The sequence below is a fragment of the Natrix helvetica genome (assembly GCF_964273705.1).
Source record: "Natrix helvetica genome assembly, chromosome: 12".
Lineage (NCBI taxonomy): Eukaryota > Metazoa > Chordata > Lepidosauria > Squamata > Natricidae > Natrix > Natrix helvetica.
Genome location: NC_138556.1, coordinates 21123148 through 21143084, shown reverse-complemented (window position 1 = coordinate 21143084; position 19937 = coordinate 21123148). Strand labels below are relative to the sequence as shown.

At 43.6% G+C, this 19937-nt stretch overlaps 1 protein-coding gene across 10 annotated transcripts in view; it reads left to right on the top strand.

The window, feature by feature from the left end:
• The window catches only part of TCF12 (transcription factor 12), a 61028-nt gene that overhangs the window by 24400 nt on the left and 16691 nt on the right, over positions 1–19937 (top strand). For 9 of the 10 annotated variants that reach the window (XR_014176357.1, XM_081964774.1, XM_081964776.1 and 6 more), the window contains 4 exons: positions 2243–2309; positions 6360–6489; positions 8027–8162; positions 8742–8794. Coding sequence is in view for 9 of the 10 variants with exons in the window: in XM_081964774.1 (XP_081820900.1) it covers positions 2243–2309; positions 6360–6489; positions 8027–8162; positions 8742–8794 (386 nt within the window). In the remaining variant the exon portion in view is untranslated. The remainder of the gene's footprint in view (positions 1–2242; positions 2310–6359; positions 6490–8026; positions 8163–8741; positions 8795–19937) is intronic. The other variant, XM_081964777.1, reaches the window with a different exon arrangement.

Sequence of the window (19937 nt, the reverse complement as noted above, 5' to 3'; positions counted from 1 at the left end):
GATGGCAAAGGAGTATGTTTAATACTGTCAAGTAATAGGGTAGTGGAGTTATTTGCTGCTTTATTTTAGATACAATCGGATTTGCATGATTTTGTGCATTTTATATAGAAGAAGCTGCAACGCTCCATAGATCTGTTTTATCAAGAGCTGATTTTTCCGGAAAGATAAAATACACCAATCTCTGCTGTTAAAAATCAATTTGATTAAACTTTAATGAAATAAATAATACACTAATTAAACTATTTAGGTCATGTGCAATTCCTTGTTTAAATCACTGCTTCTGTTTAGCAAAAGATTTTGAGGTTTTTCCAGTTGTTCATTTACAGCAAGACTAATTCAGTGCCCCTTTGCATAGTATTTGGCAGAAGGCCGTTGGAGGAATATCGTGATGGCCTCACCACCAAATAAGTTTCTTGGCTTTGCCAGAGTTACTTCCCTGAGATTAGACCAGGATGGCTATCAGTCTAATTGTAATTATGCAGACTTTTTAAACAACCTATTGATTTTTAGTGATCTAAATGGATTCGCTTTAAATATCAGTGTTATCTTTCATTATTCGGGCCTTGAGACTTATTTGTAATGAATACACAGTTAATTACATGTCCACTTGTGCAATGGATTTTTCTTTAATTGAGAGCCAATCTAGAACCTCAGTTAACTTTGAAAAAGGCAGAACTAGGCCCTAGTGGGGTTTGGGTGGCAAACTCTTTCCAAAGTACCGCTGAGCAAGGAATGTAGCTTCTTGAAAGAGGCTGCACCTTGTTAAAAGATTCTGAATCATAGTTTTTCACTAATGGAGCAAGCATCTCCATGCTCCCTGTGGTAAGAAAATTGCTGGCATAAATTGGTAAGCCATCAACCTTCCCAAACGGTCAGTTTTGCATGCCCAACCAGCTATTCTTACTTAAAGTACACAGGGTAATATATTTTTATCACCATTTTAAAAAATTTAAATTTAAGTATGAAAAATAAAAATTGAGTAAAATATTTCCTTTATAGTTTCTAGCCTGCCTATTTTACTCAAAGTCCAACAAACAAGGCAGCAACAGCCCCCTCCCGTGGGGCTTCCGCATGGGCTTGCAGCCGGTGAGGAAAGGCTGATGGGAGGGAGATCCTTGAAAGCCAGGGGCTCTCCGGGGTGCTGTTAAAGGTACCTATGGTCTCCCCCGGGATTTTCATCAGGCAGATTTAAAGTTTTCCTGCTGCCTCACAGTTATTTTTCCAATATTACTATTTTGTTATTGTACTAACATGTTATTTTAAACCCTGCCTGAAATATGACATAACTTAAGGGTTGTTTATCAGTTGGTGCTGGGCTTTTGATGCTCAGGGTTAATATAATATGAGAAAAATGGGCCTGCTGGATATTATTTTCCTTGGTGGTTGTCTGGCAGTTTTTGGAGCACTTAATTGCTTAACTGGGTAACTGTTTTACTGGTTTTGTTTCTGAATATGGATATGAATTTGTTTTTAAGAGGAAAGTCAAGATAGAAATTGGGTTATTGGGTTAGTTGCATCCAAAACCCATGAAATGGGGGGGTCCCTCAATTTGCAGTTTCACTGTGTGATTGCCTGGCCAACAAAATGTATTTGAGCCTCATCAGGAGACATTTTAATTGGGGGGTTATGAGACCGAGACACAACACAGTACCTTGGGGGGAAAAATACAAACGTTTAGTTATTATTTTAGAAGGTGATAGCATGACAATATGTATGATAGATAACCTCCATTGCCATTTTTGTGTGAACAGACTGGCACACATAAAGACTGAAATTCTGATACCTGCTCTCAAAAGAAAATTGTGTGTGTGTACAACACATATGTGCTGTAAACACACACACACACGGTAGATGGATGTGTAAAAATCAGTCCATGTTGAATATGTAGGTGTGGGGGTTGAGAGTTAAGGAGGTTGATCCTATATGGTGCAAAGCTATCAGGAGGGCTGAGTTAGTCATTTTCTTCTTAACAGCAATAGGCAAATGGAATTTGTTTTCACACAGGAAAATAATCTTGATCCCCAGAAGGATCAGCATGTTGTGCTTTGTATTCTATCACGGTGTGTGAAAGAGTTGGAAGTATTCTTAAGTCTTTTGTCTTCCTCCAAATTATTTACTGCTTTTGTTAAACGTTGTGCTGGTTTTTAATTTATATTCCTTTTTAAAATGTAAAATGCTGTCATTAGGAAGTTCTCAGTATGTCTATAATGGGCGTTCATTTTTAAGTTTGTTTGCTTTCTAGGAAAAGCCTCTGAGAAGAGTCAGTTGCCAATGTTTGGTCGAGATGCCGGGCTCTCAGGCTGTCAGGTAGATCTGCCATTTAAAGAGTTGCCATTAGTTTTTTTTTTCTCTTTGAAATTCTTAATACAAATTACACAAACACACACACTTAGACTTTTACAATACAGTAGTAATAGATTAACACATTATATTTCAATGCTGTTGAAGTTGTGGCAGAAGAAAGTTTCCTGTATTATTTATTAGATTTCTGCTTTATCATTCCTCCGAGAAGCTCCAGACAGTAGACGTGGTACTCCTACTTTTTCTCACAAGTATAATTTTGTGGAGCAGATTGGGCTGAGGGAAAATGACCAGAATCAGAGTCTCCCCATTTTAACTTTTGAAAGGGACCCTTTTTTTCAAAGATTTGGTTATAAGTATACAAAATGAGATTTCAGTTGACTGGGGGACTTTCGTTGGTCTACACTTAACATCTCACTGAACCAAAGTTCATGGGGAGAGTTGAGACAATTATAAGTGATCAAGAGGAAGGGAGATCTTGATACTACCAAGTTTCTTTACTGATATCAGTATTACTCTTAGGAGGAGTGTATTCTGTCTCCATCGGATGACCTCCGGATGGAATTAATCTCAATATTGCAATTGTATTATTATTTGCAAGACAGTAAAAGCAATATGATGAGTTTTGTATTAATTTTAATTTGGCAACCAGTAGTAATGTAAACCGTGGGTTTTTTTTCAGGAATCAGCAGGAGTAGAAAAGAAACCTTATGTCTTTGAATAAAGTCCTTTTTAGCAATAGCAATTAGACTTATAAACTGCTCCATGGATTTTCAGAGTCAGCCTTGTCCCCAACAATCTGGATCCTCATTTTAGTGACCTCGGAAGGATGGAAGGTTGAGTCAACCTTGAACTGGTCAGGATCAAACTGCTGGCAGTCAGCAGAATCAGTCTGCAATAATTCTGTATTCTAACCTTTGAACCATCAGACCCTTCCTTATTGTTAAAAAACTGGAGTTATCTAAAACTGGCCTAATGCAGAGCACATTCAACCATAATATACAGGTGAAACTCGAAAAATTAGAATATTGTGCAAAAGTTCATTTATTCAGTAATGCAACTTAAAAGGTGAAACTAATATATGAGATAGACTCATTACATGCAAAGCAAGATAGTTCAAGCCGTGATGTGTCATCATTGTGATGATTATGGCTTACAGCTCATGAAAACCCCAAATCCACCATCTCAGAAAATTAGAATATTGTGAAAAGGTGCAATATTCTAGGCTCAAAGTCTCCCACTCTAATCAGCTAATTAAGCCATAACACCTGCAAAGGATTCCTGAGCCTTTCAATGGTCTCTCCATCTGGTCCGGTAGGAATCACAATCCTGGGAAAGACTGCTGACCTGACAATTGTGCAGGAAACCATCCTTGACACCCTCCATAAGGAGGGAAAGCCTCCAAAGGTCATTGCAAAAGAAGTTGGATGTTCCCAAAGTGCTGTATCAAAACACATTAATAGAAAGTTATGTGGAAGGGGAAAGTCTGGAAGAAAAAGGTGCACAAGCAGCAGGGATGACCGCAGCCTGGAGAGGGTTGTCAGGAAAAGGCCATTCAAAAGTGTTGGGGACTTTCACAAGGAGTGGACTGAGGCTGGAGTCAGTGCATCAAGAGCCACCACACACGGACGGATCCTGGACATGGGCTTCAAATGTCATATTCCTCTTATCAAGCCGCTCCTGAACAACAAACAACGTTAGAAGTGTCTTACCTGGGCTAAAGAAAAACAGACCTGGTCTGTTGCTCAGTGGTCCAAAGTCCTCTTTTCTGATGAGAGCAACTTTTGCATCTCATTTGGAAACTAAGGGACCAGAGTATGGAGGAAGAATGGAGAGGCACACACTGCAAGATGCTTGAAGTCCAGTGTGAAGTTTCCACAGTCTGTGTTGATTTGGGGAGCCATGTCATCTGCTGGTGTTGGTCCACTGTGCTTCATTAAGTCCAGGTCAACGCAGCCGTCTACCAGGAGATTTTGGAGCACTTCATGCTTCCTTCCACAGACGAGCTTTATGGGGATACTGACTTTATTTTCTAGCAGGACGTGACACCTGCCCACACGGCCAAAAGCACCAAAACCTGGTTCAATGACCGTGGGATTACTGTGCTTGATTGGCCAGCAAACCCACCTAACCTGAACCCCATAGAGAATCTAAGGGGCATTGCCAAGAGAAAGATGAGAGACATAAGACCGAACAATGCAGAAGAGCTGAAGGCCGCTATTGAAGCATCCTGGTCTTCTCCATAGTGAGGGGGGAGGAGTATTCAGGATGGGACAGGATGGGTTGACCTTATCCTCCAGCTGATTGGACTGAATCAGATAAGCTCTTGGGACACGCCCCTGGCCCACCAGGCACCGCCCAGTTATCGACTCAGTCCTCAACTGGACGGTTTGCCATCCTGGAGCTCCAGGAAGATTGAAGAAATTTGAAGAGAAGAAGAAAAGAGGAATCACCGCCAGTGGGCTTAATAGCTCCTAGAGCGGAGGAGAAAAAGATTGTCAAAAGCCCCCTTGGGGGCGGCAAGCTGCCCAAGCATCTGAGTGAGACAAGTATCACTCAGAAAAGGATTTCAGCTGGGCAAGCAGGAACACAGGGCGCAAGCCTTCCATAGGCAAGCCCTGTCGCGTGGGATCCACATAGCGTCCAAACGCCGGGAAGCGCGATCATCAGAAGAAGACAGTGCAGGATCCCCACCCAGGAGGTGAGCCCGCCGCTGGAAGCTCTGCTAGGCGCCGGAGCACTCTGCTGCTCCCCACCGGGTTGAGCAGCGAACTGCGGCTTTCCAAACGCTGCGGAGCGCCCGCGCCATCGCCCATGTGGCTCACCTCATTGGAGGGAGTCCACGGGCAGAGCGAATCCCCTAGCGCCAGAGAGAGGCAGAGGGGAGCGAAGAGAGTGGTGGGTGAGGTGCGTGGCAGCTCCGTGGAGCACAAGCCGCTACAGAAAAACTTTTTTAAAGCGCGCCTTTTCCTCTACTGGCACGGGCGCCATTTTGAAGCCGGCAGGGTCTACGTGGTCCAAGATGGCGGCACCCAGCAACCAGGAAGAGACCGGCAGGAGTCCAGCACCTGCAGCGATGGACAGCAGCCCTGCCAGAAGCGCAGAGGAACAGCCAGGGTTAGTGACCAGCCCAAGAGCTGCCCGGGGAGGAAAGGCTAAGGAAAAGAGAAGAAACCTTTCCCCCAGGGCAGAGCTGGAAGAGGGTGGTCACAAGCCTGCCAAAGCCTCCAAGTATGAAACACGGAGGCACAAGAGGCTGGAGCAACTCTACAAGAAGGCAAGTAGGCACTACCCCCCAGGGCACCAGAAGGCCTGGTAGACCAAGAGTAGGACATCTCCAGTTCCTCGATCTCATCGCAGGAGGACAGCGGCTTGGAGGGCGAGGAGGGGGAAGTCAGAGAAAATAAGCTTTCCGAGGACGAAGGTATGCCCCCTCCTAAGCCGGCCTTCACCGGGCTGTTCCAGCCCTCACTGTACAAGTCGCTCCTATTCAAAGCCAAGGCAGCAGCCAAGCTCGGAAACAGAACAGCTGAAGCACCAACTCAGCTTCAGGGATTTTCGGCAGAAACCATCTTTGATGAGAAGGCCATTGAGACCGACACAGTGCCAACCCCCAAGGCCTTCCTGGAGTCAGTCAAGCGCCAGTGGGCAGCCCCCACTGCGGGGCCTACGCCCACATCCACAGATAAGATCTTTTTCAATGGCGCAACATGGCGGGCCTTTTCCACATGGTGTAACTCCCGCGGGCAGGACCCGGTGAGAGCCACTGTTCCTATAGTGCTGGAGTTTCTCCAGGCAGGCCTGGACAGGGGGCTGGCCCCCAACACTATTAGGAGACAAGTCTTGGCCATCTCCTCAGTGCTGCTGTGCGGCAGAACCCAGACACTCACTCAGCAACCATTGGTCAGGCAGTTCCTGAAGGGAGCATCCAACCTCAAGCCACCTACAGTGCATAGGTACCCCTCCTGGGACTTACACAAAGTGTTGGAAGCTCTAACGGGGGAGCTGTTTGAGCCATTGTGAACAGTGTCACTAAAGTTTCTAACCCTTAAGGTGGCGGCGTTCCTGGTGGCCATCACATCCGCCAAACGGATATCAGAACTGCAGGCCCTGTCCGTCAGGGAAGACCTCTGCATCTTTCATCAGGACAGGGTGGTGTTGCGTTTGGACCCCTCCTTCATACCTAAGGTATGTTCGTGCTTTCACAAGGCACAGGAGCTGGTTTTGCCCAATTTCTGCCCGGACCCTTCTCATCCTCTAGAAAGGAAATGGCACACATTAGATGTAAGAAGGGCTCTGAGGATCTACCTCAGAAGAACCCAGCAGAATAGAAGGTCTGAGGCCCTGTTTGTTTCATTCCAACCAGGGTCTCTGGGCAGGAAGGTGACCTCCACCACCATAGGCAGGTGGTTGAGAACCTGCATAGCTACGGCCTACCCGTCTCAGGGCATTCAGCCACCGAGCCCCATCACAGCACACTCCACAAGAAGTGCAGCCACCACTGCGGTCTGGGCTACCCAGGCATCATGGACAGAGATATGTAGGGCGGCCACTTGGTCTTCCCCCTCACCTTTCGTGAGGAACTACAAGTTAGACACCTTTGCCTCGGCGGAGGCTTCATTCGGGCGCAGGGTCTTACAGGCGGTACATAGGTCAGGGGACACCCCCCACTAGGCTTAGTTGGCCAGTGCCCTCTACATGTGACCCACCCTAGGGACGCGCAAGCTTTGGTACGTCCCATCCTGGATACTCCTCCCCCCTCACTATGGAGAAAGGGCGTTGGTACTTACCTGATACGCCTCGTCTCATAGTGGGGGGAGAAGTATCCAGACACCCCCTGACATGGTTATGTAACATGTGTTTGTTGAATGTTGCACTGGTATGTTAAGTTATTCTTCAATAAAAGGTTTGAAACCATACTAAAGTCTGGAGTGGATGGCATAACGAGTCGGATAGAGTTCTTCGCCGATAACTGGGCGGTGCCTGGTGGGCCAGGGGCGTGTCCCAAGAGCTTATCTGACTCAGTCCAATCAGCTGGAGGATAAGGTCAACCCATCCTTTCCCATCCTGGATACTCCTCCCCCCACTATGAGAAGAGGCGTATCAGGTAAGTACCAACGCCCTTTCCGTAACCCCTCAGCAGTGCCACAGGCTGATAGCTTCCATGCCACGCCGCATTGAGGCAGTTATTGCTGCAAAAGGGGCCCAAACCAAGAACTGAGTCCATATGCCTGCTTATACTTTTCAGAGGTCCGATATTGTTCTATGTACAATCCTTGTTTTATTGATTGCATGTAGTATTCTAATTTTCTGAGACGGTGGATTTGGGGTTTTCATGAGCTCTACGCCATAATCATCACAATTATGACACATCACAGCTTGAACTATCTTGCTTTGCATGTAGTGAGTCTTATCTCATATATTAGCTTCACCTTTTAACTTGCATTACTGAAATAAATGAACTTTTGCACGATATTCTAATTTTTCAAGTTTCACCTGTACTTATTCTGTGAATGTAGCCATCACGAGTTACAAAACTTAGCTTACCTATTAGTGCCTTGCATTAAACCTTTGTTTTCCAAAAAGTCTTCTGAATTTTGATAAGGATTGTTTCTTTGTCTTAATATGGGCAAATTGCCAACCTGAACAGCTATTTTTCCATTGATGGTGATAATCACCTCCCACCATTATATAAATAGAGTCAGGTAACTTGTTTTGTTTACAGACAAGTCTGCTTCCGTCTGACGTTGGTGTTGGAAGGCCAGGCCTGCTGGCTTGCTCAGGAAAAACTGGAACACCATATTATCCATTTTCCTCTGCAAATCCACGACGAAGGCCCCTCCATGATTCATCTTCCCTTGGTGAGTCAATCATGTTGTGCCCCTTTTTCCCCAGGGAACACATCGGATTATAGGCTTCATTTCTTGGATAAAGATACATTTCCCAAAATCCTTGAGTTAGAAATGGGAGCAAGGGAGAGGAAGAGGCTGCAGAAGGGAGCTGCTTTTTAATAGCCTGGTAGATAGAACTCGCTGATAATTGCTCCAGGTTTCTCCCTTTGCCTCCCTCCCCACTTCACACAGAAGTGTGTGTGTGTGTGTGTGTGTGTGTGTAAAAGAGATTTTCCAGTTTGGATAATAGTGTAAATGGCTTACTTGCTCATGAGATTTAACTGTTCAATTTAATTATCTAATAATTCAATTATATAGAAAGGAATTTGTTGTAATTTATACTAAGAAAGCACATGTGGAATGTCCTTCATATTACACATTCAGGACTATTCTGATAATAGCTATTGAAGGACCTCACCCAGTGGCTTCAAGTAGAGGTTGAAGTATATATATTCCTGGTCTTCTGAGTTCCCTTTGCACTGTGTTGTGTCGCTTTATTTCAATACTGCTTCATTTTCCTGTTAATTAAAGCGTTTTTTTTCTGTGCAGATTCTCTGCAGACAAAAAAAATAAGGAAGGTGCCTCCTGGTTTGCCGTCTTCTGTAAGTCCTAGAGGTTCTAAACCTTTTAATAGAAGCATACGCTTATTTATAGATCTAACTTTCTTAGTCGTAAAGATTCAAGCTTGTCACCAAGCAAGGAAGGAAAGAAGGAAATTATGAAATATAAACTCCTATTCAGTTTTATCTGCTAGTTCCTGTGATCCAAGGGGAAAGGAGTGTCCCAGGAACTATCTCTCGATATACCTCTTTTGATGTTTAATTAGTTATTACGTTGCTGAAGAGGAGGACAGAAATCAATAGCAGAGAGTGGTAAAATTTGCATTGCTAATAATCCAAGTGGTGTTGAAGACCTTAAGATTCGATTGGTAGGAGGACATGTACAGCTCAGCTTGCTTCAATAGGACTGAGGTTATTAATATGCGTAAATCAATTATCGTGAAGCCCTGGTGGATTTTCAAACCTTCATTAAGCCTTTTCTAACTTGAGCTGAGCATCAGAAAGGCTTTCAAGCAGCTGGTTTGTTGATCCTCTTGCGCATTTTTTTTTTAGGCTTTGAGAATAAAATACTGATGAAAAATGGTTTGGAGGGGCTTGGTAGAAAAATCATTGTCAACTTTGATAATCTTACGCTTTGGGAGTTTGAAATATGAACCATTTTCATTCAGTAACGTAAGAAAATGTTTACATGTATCTGCATTGAAAATCCATATCAGGTCAAAGCAGAGCACTTCATTCCCCTCCCTTTCCCAGCACTCACTTCTTTGTTGTGCAAATGGAGGTGTTGGGCTTCTATTCAGCAGCACAGGGGGCAGGTGCCCTTGGATGAGCTATAACAATAATAATAATAATAATATTTAATGCTTCTAGACCGCCCCCTCTCCCGCAAGGGACTCGGGGCGGTGTACAGTTCATACAAAATATAACAGGATACAATAAAATTAAATTAAATATGTACAGTTGACAATTGACATGGAGGAGGTTAACATGTAGTTAAAAGAACTGTACAAAGCAGATATAAAATAAATTCAAACCCCTAAAAACAAATACAGTAAATTAAAAAACCCCTAAAATAACCAGATATAATACATTTGCCAGGAGGGACAGTTGAATTATGCCAGGCCTGCTAGTCGGAACAGGTGGGTCTTCAGTTTTTGCCGGAAGGAGCGGAGGTCAGAAGTGGTTCTAATGTCGGGGGGGAGGTCATTCCAGAGGGTTGGGCCCATCACAGAGAAGGCCCTACCCCTTGGTGTCGCCCGCTGGCATTGCCTAGTGGACGGCACCAGGAGAAGTCCCTCCCTGTGTGAGCGTATTGGCCGCAGGGATGTATGTGGCAGGATGCGATCCCGCAAGTAACTAGGTCCCGTGCCATGGAGCGCTTTAAAGATGGTAATCAGCACCTTGAAACGCACCCGGAAAACCACAGGCAGCCAGTGCAGCTCGCGCAGGAGAGGTGTTACGTGGGAGTACCTCGTACTCCCCATCACAGCCCGCGCGGCTGCGTTCTGAACTAACTGCAGGGTGGATTGGATGCGCTGCTGCTGCTGCTCAGGGCAAGAGCGAAGCCAGTGCGGCCCCCCCAGAGTGCCTGCTTGGAGTGGAAGCTGGAGCTGCAGCTTGCTTCCGTGCTGCCTCTGTTTCCCTCATCAGTTCCTCCTCCTCTTCCTTCTCCCAGATGCAAGATGCTGCAATTCACCTGGAAGCCAGGCTTAATGCTGGGCGCCCTCAGAAAAGCAGCTTCGGCATAAGCACCTGGCATGACAAGCTTCCGGGTAAACTCGGGAGCAGAGAGCCAACCATTATTCCTAAATATAGGAACCTTCCCCTCCTCTTCTGTTCCCAAGAGAAGTTTAAAGCCACTCCAAGTTACTTTTTATGATATTTTTAACTACTACATTTGACTGACACACACCATTAGTAACTTGGGGGGAAAAGTCTACCGTAGACTGAACTAGTCATGCACACAAAGAGAGACTACTCTTTCTGCCATTCTTTAAAAGATATTTAAGCTCCATTACTAGCTCTGATTTTGCCTAGGTTAAAGCAAATTCTTTTGGTCAATTATACTTTGGTTTTCTATATTGAATAGTAATGGCTATCTCTACATCAACAGATAATGCTAAGCTTTTGCATATCTGTTTCTGAACCATTCAGGCTCGCATGAAACTAATGCATAAGCCCAGTTAGTACTGAAGTGTTTCAAGTTCCATCTTCCATAGTTCTGAGGAAATAATCAGAAATGTTGAATGTGGATGCCTTGGTTAGACCAAGCACTCCTGTCTGTGATTGGGGAATGGGCAGGTAGAGGCAGGTGGGCGGTTGGAGCTCCGCCTAAAGGGGTTCTGCTCCTTTGCCCTACTACCTGTTGGAAAGGGCTTTACCCAGTGCTGGTAGGCTGTGAGTTCTCTTTTCCACTGAATGAGTCTATGCTTGAAAGAACATGGGAGACTTTGAATAAAAAGCCAAAAACGCCCATACTTGTTTTGTTGTTGTATATTCTATGCAGGGTTTCTTGATAAGATGAAGCTCTGCATAATGCAGGATGAATCTGGCATATTAAAAGGGGGGCGGGGGTGGGGAGAATAAGCTGCACATGCAGTATATCTTAGAAAGAATTCACCATTCGCAATGCTAGACCCAGAATCATCCAGTGAGGCTGAATTGGTTAAGAATTGGTGCTGTCTCACTTCTCAGTATTTTGTTGGATGCTGGCTGGTGGCTGCACTAATGGGTAAACATGAATATTTCTTTTTTCCCTTCCTTATTGGAGAAACACTAACTGTTCAGAAAAGGACTAGGGCATTTTATCAGTTCATGGAACCAATAGGAGTGAAAGAAAGGCTCTTAAATATTTGGCTTTCTTTTCATGCTGTACAAATATTCTTATTCTGTTAAAAGTGGTGCTAAAATATAAGAGTAATCATTTGCTTTCTTGTCCTTATTCCAGGGCATATGATGATCCAGTAAAATATTATAGAACATTTAATCTGTTCCTTGAACCATTTTCTGTGCTGATGTATTAAATATGGTTTAAAATCCTCAAAAGCATTTGTATTAATAGTGCTGTTGCTTTTGAGATCTTCAGTTAAGCCAATTGTATTTGTGGCTCTCTACATTGCATACTGTAAAGCTCCGTGTAAATAAATGCATATTTTTAAGAGGGAATGCAAATCGTGTGTGTGTGTGTGTGGAGCAGATGGAGTTGGACCTTCTGTTCTGTGCAGGCGTCCAACATCCCTGCCTGATGACTGTCCAACTTCTGCTTGAAGACATCCAAGAAAGATAGCCTTGCTCTCTTGGAAGGATTGGTTCTGTTACCAGATATCTTAGTTGTTAGGAACTGTTTTTAACATTCATGCAGATGTTGCTGTATGCCAGACCCCTTGAGATAGACGTTAGCCATAGAATGTGGCAATTTGCTTTTATTTGTTCATGCACGTTTTCATTAGGCATTAAAATATTCTCACAACAGAATAGGTTTAGATTATACAGCCATCTACGGGAATCTGTCAATATGAATTGGTAAAGTACTTGTTAAAGGAATTGAGCTGAATAGTCTCAATTGCTGGAACCAATCCATTACAGAAGAAACCACTAGAGAAAAGGACTGGCTCAAAGTTATGACCCTTCTTAGCTGAGGGTCTGTTCACATCCACTTTCCTATTTTAAACATTGCCCTCTACTGGTGTGCAACACATTTGTGGGACAGAGTATACCATATTTTTCAGAGTATAAGATACACTCCCCCCCCTCCAAAAAAGGCTGAAAATTTGGCTGTGTCTTACACTCCAAATGTAGTTTTTTCCAAAGCTTTTTTTCAGCCCTAATGAGGTGCTAAGAAGTGAAGCCTTTCCGTGCCTTCCCCTGCGTTTCTCATTGCTTCTCTCTCCAATGATCAGCTGTGTTTTAGAAGCTGTTTTTTATCCCCAACTAGGGGATAAAAAGCACACACACGTGCTCAAAACCAGCAAACTTATGTGCTGAAGCTGACCAGACTAAGGATGTAGCCAGATAAATACCTGGTAGGCAGATTTTTTTTTCCTATTTTCCTCCCCAAAAACTAAGCTGCTCTTATACTCCGAAAAATATGGTAATTGCTGGTGCACATTGGAATAGATCCGTGGGCTCCTTTGGGGAGTGTGTATATACTCTGTAGGGGTTCCAGCATGTGTGAACCAGATAGGCTTCAAAGACCCTCTGTATTTAGGAATGTGTTTATTTCCCATAAGCTACCCTTTCTCAACTTGTAGAAACTTTTCCTGGTGGGCAATTCAAGACATGCGTTTCCACTCGTGTGGATCCCTTGCAGGGTGTTTGGATGGCTGCATGGAGCAGAAGATCCCGAATTCTGTCGTCCTCTTTTCAGTAGAGCTGGAGACAAAGACAGAAGGGAGTTTCTCCAGTCTCCCTGCCCTCCGTCCAGCTTCTCTTTCTTTGGCAGTGCAGTCCATCCTCTGTTGCTCTCTTTGTGGGCTAAGGAAATGCCCCAGGCCTCCTTTATGTAGACATGTACGTTTGCTAGCTGCTAAGAAGCTGTTTATAATTTGCCTGTGCTGATCATTTTTATTTTCTTCGTATTCCACCTGTCCTTCAGTGAACATGGTCTTACCTTCCCATTTTCCTCCCAATCGAGAAATCTCTGAGCTAGGCTGGGCCGAGAGAGGGTGGCTGACCGGCCCAAAGCCTCCGGGGGTCTTCCAGGGTCAAGGAGAGACTGGGCACTGGGGCTCCTGCTCCTGCTTCAGCATCTTAAAACACTGTGGAGTTCTCATTTTAGGAGTTTAATTTTGGAAAGTTCATGTTTCAAATAAAAAACAAAATAATTTTTTAAATTAAAAAAACCCCTTTCTGGTAACTTTTAGAATTTTACAGTGACAGCTGCCTATAAATGAAATAAAATATTAAGCTCTGAATATCCAGTTAAAGGCAACTGAAAAAAAGAGGAGTTTATTATTAGTAAATAGATTATTAGTACCATGCATAAAACAAAGTTTAAATGAATTTTAAAATGCAGAAATACTTGACTAGTTTAAATGTAAAAAAAATAATACATTTTCTCCTTCCATCTGCCTGCGGTTCAGCCTGAGGCAAAGAGGCCGGATTGGGAGAAGTTGCAGCAGCCTTTAGGGAGAGCCGATGGATGGGAGAAGTGCAGCCAGTCTCATTTTATTCAAACAAAAGGATTAGCTGGCTGAGTGCTGTGGGGGTGCTTTGGAGTTCAAAACAAACACAAAAACCAGGTTGGGATTAGCTGGAATGTCCTTTTAAGTGAAGTTCAGATTTTGACGTTTCTAACCAAAGGGATTCCTTGTTGGGTCATCGTGACAAAAGCACCCTGGAGTAAATCTGAAAGACCATTCCAGAGGAGCCCGGCTGCCTTAATATGCACTCACCCCATTTTGCTGCCTGAGATGGTTCAGTCCTGCTTTGCATACATTCGTTCCAAGTGCATCCATATGTGCTTCCCTTGCCCCCGAAGAGCCGCTGTGTTTCATCGGGTGCATTATTTTGACATCACGGATGGGCACCAGGCCTGGGACTGGCAGTGCAATTTCCCAGGCAGGCATGTATTGCGCATACCCAATACCTGGAATGAGCAGCACTTCTCTCGTGTATTACTACTATGGGAAAACGGTGAGGTTTTCTTTCTTTTGTTTAGAGAGTCTCCACAATCTCCCAGGTCAATCCGGAGGTCGCCTCAGCCAGCCACGCGGTGCGTCTGCTGCCATGAACTGGAGCCCTTCCAGCCATGTTCTCCAGGGTAGGGTGGATTTTCTGACAGGTCTGCCATTGATTCAGAGATGCCGTTCTGATGGCGGTTGAATACTGCCTGCTTCAAGACGTGAGTCAGAGTTGTCCCTGGATGATTCCCGGGACTGCAAGGTGACCGGGCTTTTCTTTCCAATCTGGAGCTTCAGATACTCTCAGGATTGACTACCAAATGCTTTGGAGGAGGGGTTAGTGTATGTAATATTGTTCAAAAATTTGAGTAAATATTTATATCAAAAATAATCTACTGTATTCTAACCAGGAATGATTATGCTCCCTGTTCAGAAATATAAAACTCTAAAATGGGGATTTCTTGTTAATTATTATGATGTAAATTGACTGTATGATTATTGCATATCATATAATAAAACTTCCACATTTTATGGGAGACATAAACTTGATTCCAAGTTTTGATACCAACATTTGCTTCAGACTAAGCAGAGATTCAGTCCAGTTTCATTTGCAATGTGTCGTGCAAAATTTGTTTTACATGCAAAATATTTCAACTTTTGAACTTTGTGCCCTGATAAATTATGTAAATAAGGGCTATGTTGAGGCTCAGTTACATCTACAGGTAATCTCCAGTTATTGTCTAATGGTTTCTACTCATTGATAGGGACTATGAAATCTCTTTGGATACTGGAGTTGGGTGACTTAACTTTTTATTTGAAGCCATTTTAGCAAACACTGAATAGTTCTGGACTGACATCTTCATGACAGCTCAGACTCACTAAGAAAGGCAGATTGGTGTCAGGGGCTGGAGAGAAATTGCCTGTTCTTTTTAGTGGTTTCTCCAGTGAAAAGCGAACTACTGCAGATATTATTTTGATTCCTTCCCTCTGCTAAAATCATTTGGAAGCTGAGCTGAGAAGTCAAATCACATTTACTTTACTTTTCCCAGAGTCGTAACATTACAGCTTGTGTGAAGTATTGATTTTACTCTTCCTTGAGCCCAGGCCATTCCACTTTGTTCGGGGGGGGGGGGAGTGCTTTGATGCTATTTCCAGGTGGCGGTGGGAAGCGATCCTAAAGCCTGGCAGGGCTGGAGACTTCAGAGCATCTGCTTGTTGCTTTTCAGGAGCGTCTTTTGTGAACTTGAAGAGTTCGAAAATTGAATGAGAAGTCCCCTTCTTGATATTCCTTAACCATGTGACACTGGCCTTCGGGAAGTATGTAAACATTGAGGGTGAATGGGAGGAGGCTAAGGTGTACTGAAGCACAAATGTTGTGATACAATCACTGGAAGCCCTGGCTTCTATTTGGTCCTGATTCAAGCGTGGTTATATCTTGAGAGGGAGAAGTCTCAGAGAAGCTGCTCTTAAGAGTTGATCTCCATTCTATCCATTGTTTTGTTCATAGCATTTTACCAATTAGTTAACAGATTGCTTCAGAACTTTAAATAAAAAGGGTTTTTAAAGCATTGTTATATATCAACAGTTGTTGATAGGTAACAACTGCTGCTTGGTGATAAACCCAGTGTATGGCAGTCTGGCATCCGTCTGAGTTGGGAAATGCTTAGCTGACTTTTGAGGGCACGGCTTTGTTCAGATCCGTCCTTGACCTGGCTGGTTTGGACCCTAAAGAGGAGCTGCGGCTCAGAAGCTTCCGAAGAGCTGCAACAGAGGCTGGAAATACAGCTGCTGAGATACATTTGCAAGGAACATTTCTCGAGAATTGGTTCTTTTTCAAGTTTTGCAGCTTACGTTAAAAATACTGTCTTAAACTACAACCTTTATTTTAATCGAGCACTTTTTTTAAGGATTTGGGCAATGCAAGTTTTAGGAAAAACAATTTAATCTCTGGGCAGAGTTGCTTTTCCACTTTCATTTAATACCTGGCAAAAGAAGACTGTAGAGTGTAAAGAATAGAAAGGGGTTCCTATTGGACATATTTTCATCCCCCAGACTGCTTTGTCCAATGGAGTTAAACAGTGGCACTCTTGCAGAAGTCTTACCGCTTTACTACGACATGCTATTTATTATTTTTATTACTAATTTACAATAAAAATTCATTTTCTGTAAGAAGATTGTAGAGAAATTAATGGATACAGTCCAATGTTGCTGCATGTAGTAACATGCATTCATATAGTTTTGGAACAGTGTATTTTCCAAAATCCATATCATCAAAGAAGAAACATGTTTTTAAAAATTCTAGATTTTACATAATATATATATATTATACCATCATTTTTACTGCAATCATAGAATGGGAGAATTTCATTAGACTCCATGCAAACAATATTGCATAATTTATTAAATGGTGCAGAGTCATAAAACCTCTATGTTTAAAGTGTATGGCACAATATACCAAAAGCCTTATACTTCAGTGGCGTCTAGGTAGATTTGGGTGACCATTCAGTGTAGCCTTGGGCGATGGCTCTCTCCCTGCCATCCGTTGGGCTGATTCCAGAGCCCTGCAGCCTGTTCCTGGCTCCCTCACTGAGGCTGTAAGCTTTGGGACCCGCTGCCCAGCCCTGGTGCCTTTTTCAGTGCGGTTCTTGGCAACTTGAATTTTGAACTAAGCGTGTAAAAGCTTCAAGCTGTTTTGCTCAGCATCACCACAGCAGCCCTCTTTGGAAGAAGAAGAAGAACAAGCTTTTCCCACGTAGCGGAGATTACACGGGATCTCAATTCAACTGACCCCACGTGTCAGGGTGAGCCTTCTTGAAATGTCCTTTTCTTTCCTTCTCGCTGCAGGAAATATTCATTCCTTGCATTTATTTCTCATGGGAGACGCAGAAAGCCCCGAACGCGTGGCTGGGTTGGAAATCTGGCCTTGGAATCATTATCTGGCCGCCCCAGGATAATCCCTCCCTTTCCATAGCGGCAAAGGAAGGCTGAAGGGAAGGAGAGTTCCTGGGAGCTTAGGAGAATTGGGGGGAAACCCAGGAAATTTAAATTTCTCCTTGGTTATTCAACAAAATAATTCAATAACACTGCTGGAGGAGGATCTGCACTGCTCAGGAAATGCTGTGAATAGCAGCCGTGAGGCCACCCAGAAGAGCCGTCCGTAACATACGCCCCCCCCCCCCGACTCCCATTTTCTGGCGGCCACCAGTAAGAGGAGGCTACCCGGTACCAGATGAGGCATGTCTCCTCCTCTTCGAAGGGCCTCTTCCGAGGACTAGTAGTTTGGTGCAAGAGGTATTTTCCCATTGTTTCAAGCAGAAAACGGGCCGTAAATGTATATTTCAGTGTGCGCAACTACCATTTGCTGGTTACTGGTGTGAGTACAATTTTGAAAAAGCAGCTCGATCAGTTGGCTTTTATAGGAAAAGAACTTGCACAGCTGTGTGGGGACTATTGGCTGACAACTCTAGGTAGACAACCTGCCATCTGGGTCTGCTTTTAGTATTATTTGGGCTCTTCCATATCTCAAAATATATTTGGAGCACTTGTTTTCCACTAGGCTTTTTGGTGCTGTTTCTACAGATTTTCTGTCCTTGTTTTTTTTATTAGGAAGCCTCTGGCAACTTATAAGTTTCTTGTAACTCTAGAGTCGCCTTACAGAGGAAATGGGCAGCATAAACATTTAATTGTTACATAAAATTAAATAATAGTAGAATAGTTCGACTAAAACATAAAATAATAAAAACCATTAGATGTCAGAAAGTTAAAATTAGATAATGTCAGAGCTACAACTTAAGAATTCAAGTATTTCTATCAAATGTAAACGACACAGAGCCAAAGTAGCTTTCTGACGGCTAACAGTTAGAAGCCCATTTTGCAGGAGTTGCTCAGTTGGTTGAGGTCCCACCTTGACTTCACCTTTACCCTCAGTAGCTAAAGTGGAGACATCTCTGGGTCCGAGAAGAGCTCAGCCAGGTATGTGATGTGGAGCCTGGTGGGGTTGGAGAGGCTGGCCACTCCTCCAGCAGTCCTTTATCTCTTCTCACCTGTGAATTGCTGAACAAAGGATACCCACACCACACACAAACGCATGTAGAAACACAATAAATTTACCAAGGGCATGATTGCCCTGGTTTTTCCTATCTATAATGGTGTGCAGTGGTGGGATTCAAATTTTTTTACTATCAGTTCTGTGCGTGTGGCATGGCTTTGTGGGCGTGGCAGGGGAAGGATACTGCAAAATCCCCATTTCTTCCTGATCAGCTGGGACTTGGGAGGCAGGGAATAGATGGGGGTAGGGCCAGCCAGAGATGGTATTTGCTGGTTCTCCAAACTACTCAAAATTTACGCTACCGGTTCTCCAGAACTGGTCAGAACCTTCTGAATACCACCTCCATCAGAGGTGTGGCATCTGGACACCCAAGGAATTTTCTGCAGGCCTCCTTGAAAGACTAGTTGAATCAAGCAGGTGGTTGCATTCCTCGGTGGTTAGTAAAGAGGAGAAGGAAGAGCAGAAGGAAGCTTGCTTTGTACTGGTTTCTGCTCAGCGTGGACCTGAAATGTGCTGGCAAATATCACCATGCTGAAAATTCAATATACTGTCTTGGTCAAATTGCGGCACTAAGCATGGAACCGGCTACTTACAGACTGCTTACTCTTTACCTCTCAGTCAACCTCTTCTGCTTTTTCATTTTTGTTTGCAAGAATAAAACCTGTGATTAACCAGGGCGGGAGGAAAAACTGACAATCATCTGCAGGTGATCAAATGGCTTGAGAGAACTGGTTTTAATTTGTGTGTGGTTCTCACTGTAACAAAGGAAACTTGCTTTTTGTTTCCCAACATCTGGACTGAATGAGGTCTGAGACCACATCAGTTGTGTTTTGCCACAAAAGTTCTTTGGTTTTCAAAATCCAGACTGAAAAAAGTGCAGTTTGATATTGCTGCTTGAGAGAGGGAGGGTTGTAGACTGTTTAAAAACAGGGTGCAACTATCAGCTTCTATGATCCACCGGAGCCTCTTCTGCTGCTCCTTTGTATGCTTTTCATTAAGAACTCTCAGAATTTCCCCTCTTTCTTTTTCAAAATATAGCAGAAGAATCTCTGGGCTATTTCTAAGAATAGTGGATCCTCCCCTCACATGTTAGTGCAGGTAGCACTCATCTTAAAACCATTCATTTAGTGATCATTTGAAGGTACAACAGCACTGAAAAGAATGACTAATGACCATTTTTCATGTTTATGACTGTTGCAGCATCCCCATGGTGATGTGATCAAAATTTGGACACTAGCCAACTGACTCGAATTATGACCGTTGCAATATGTAGCCAATGGGGGAGCTAGATTCACTTAATTACCATGTGGCCTACTTAAGCCCTGCAGTGAGTCACTTAAAAACTGTGACAAGAAAGTAAAATTGGGCAAAACTCATTTAAATGCCTTGCTTAATAACACAATCTTCGGTCTCAAGTGTAGTTGTAAGTTGACTCTCTGTACCAGCACATTTCTACCCAAATGCAGGCTTTTGTGTCGGTCCCTCTTGTTCCACTTTGCCAAGTTCTTTCTCAAGA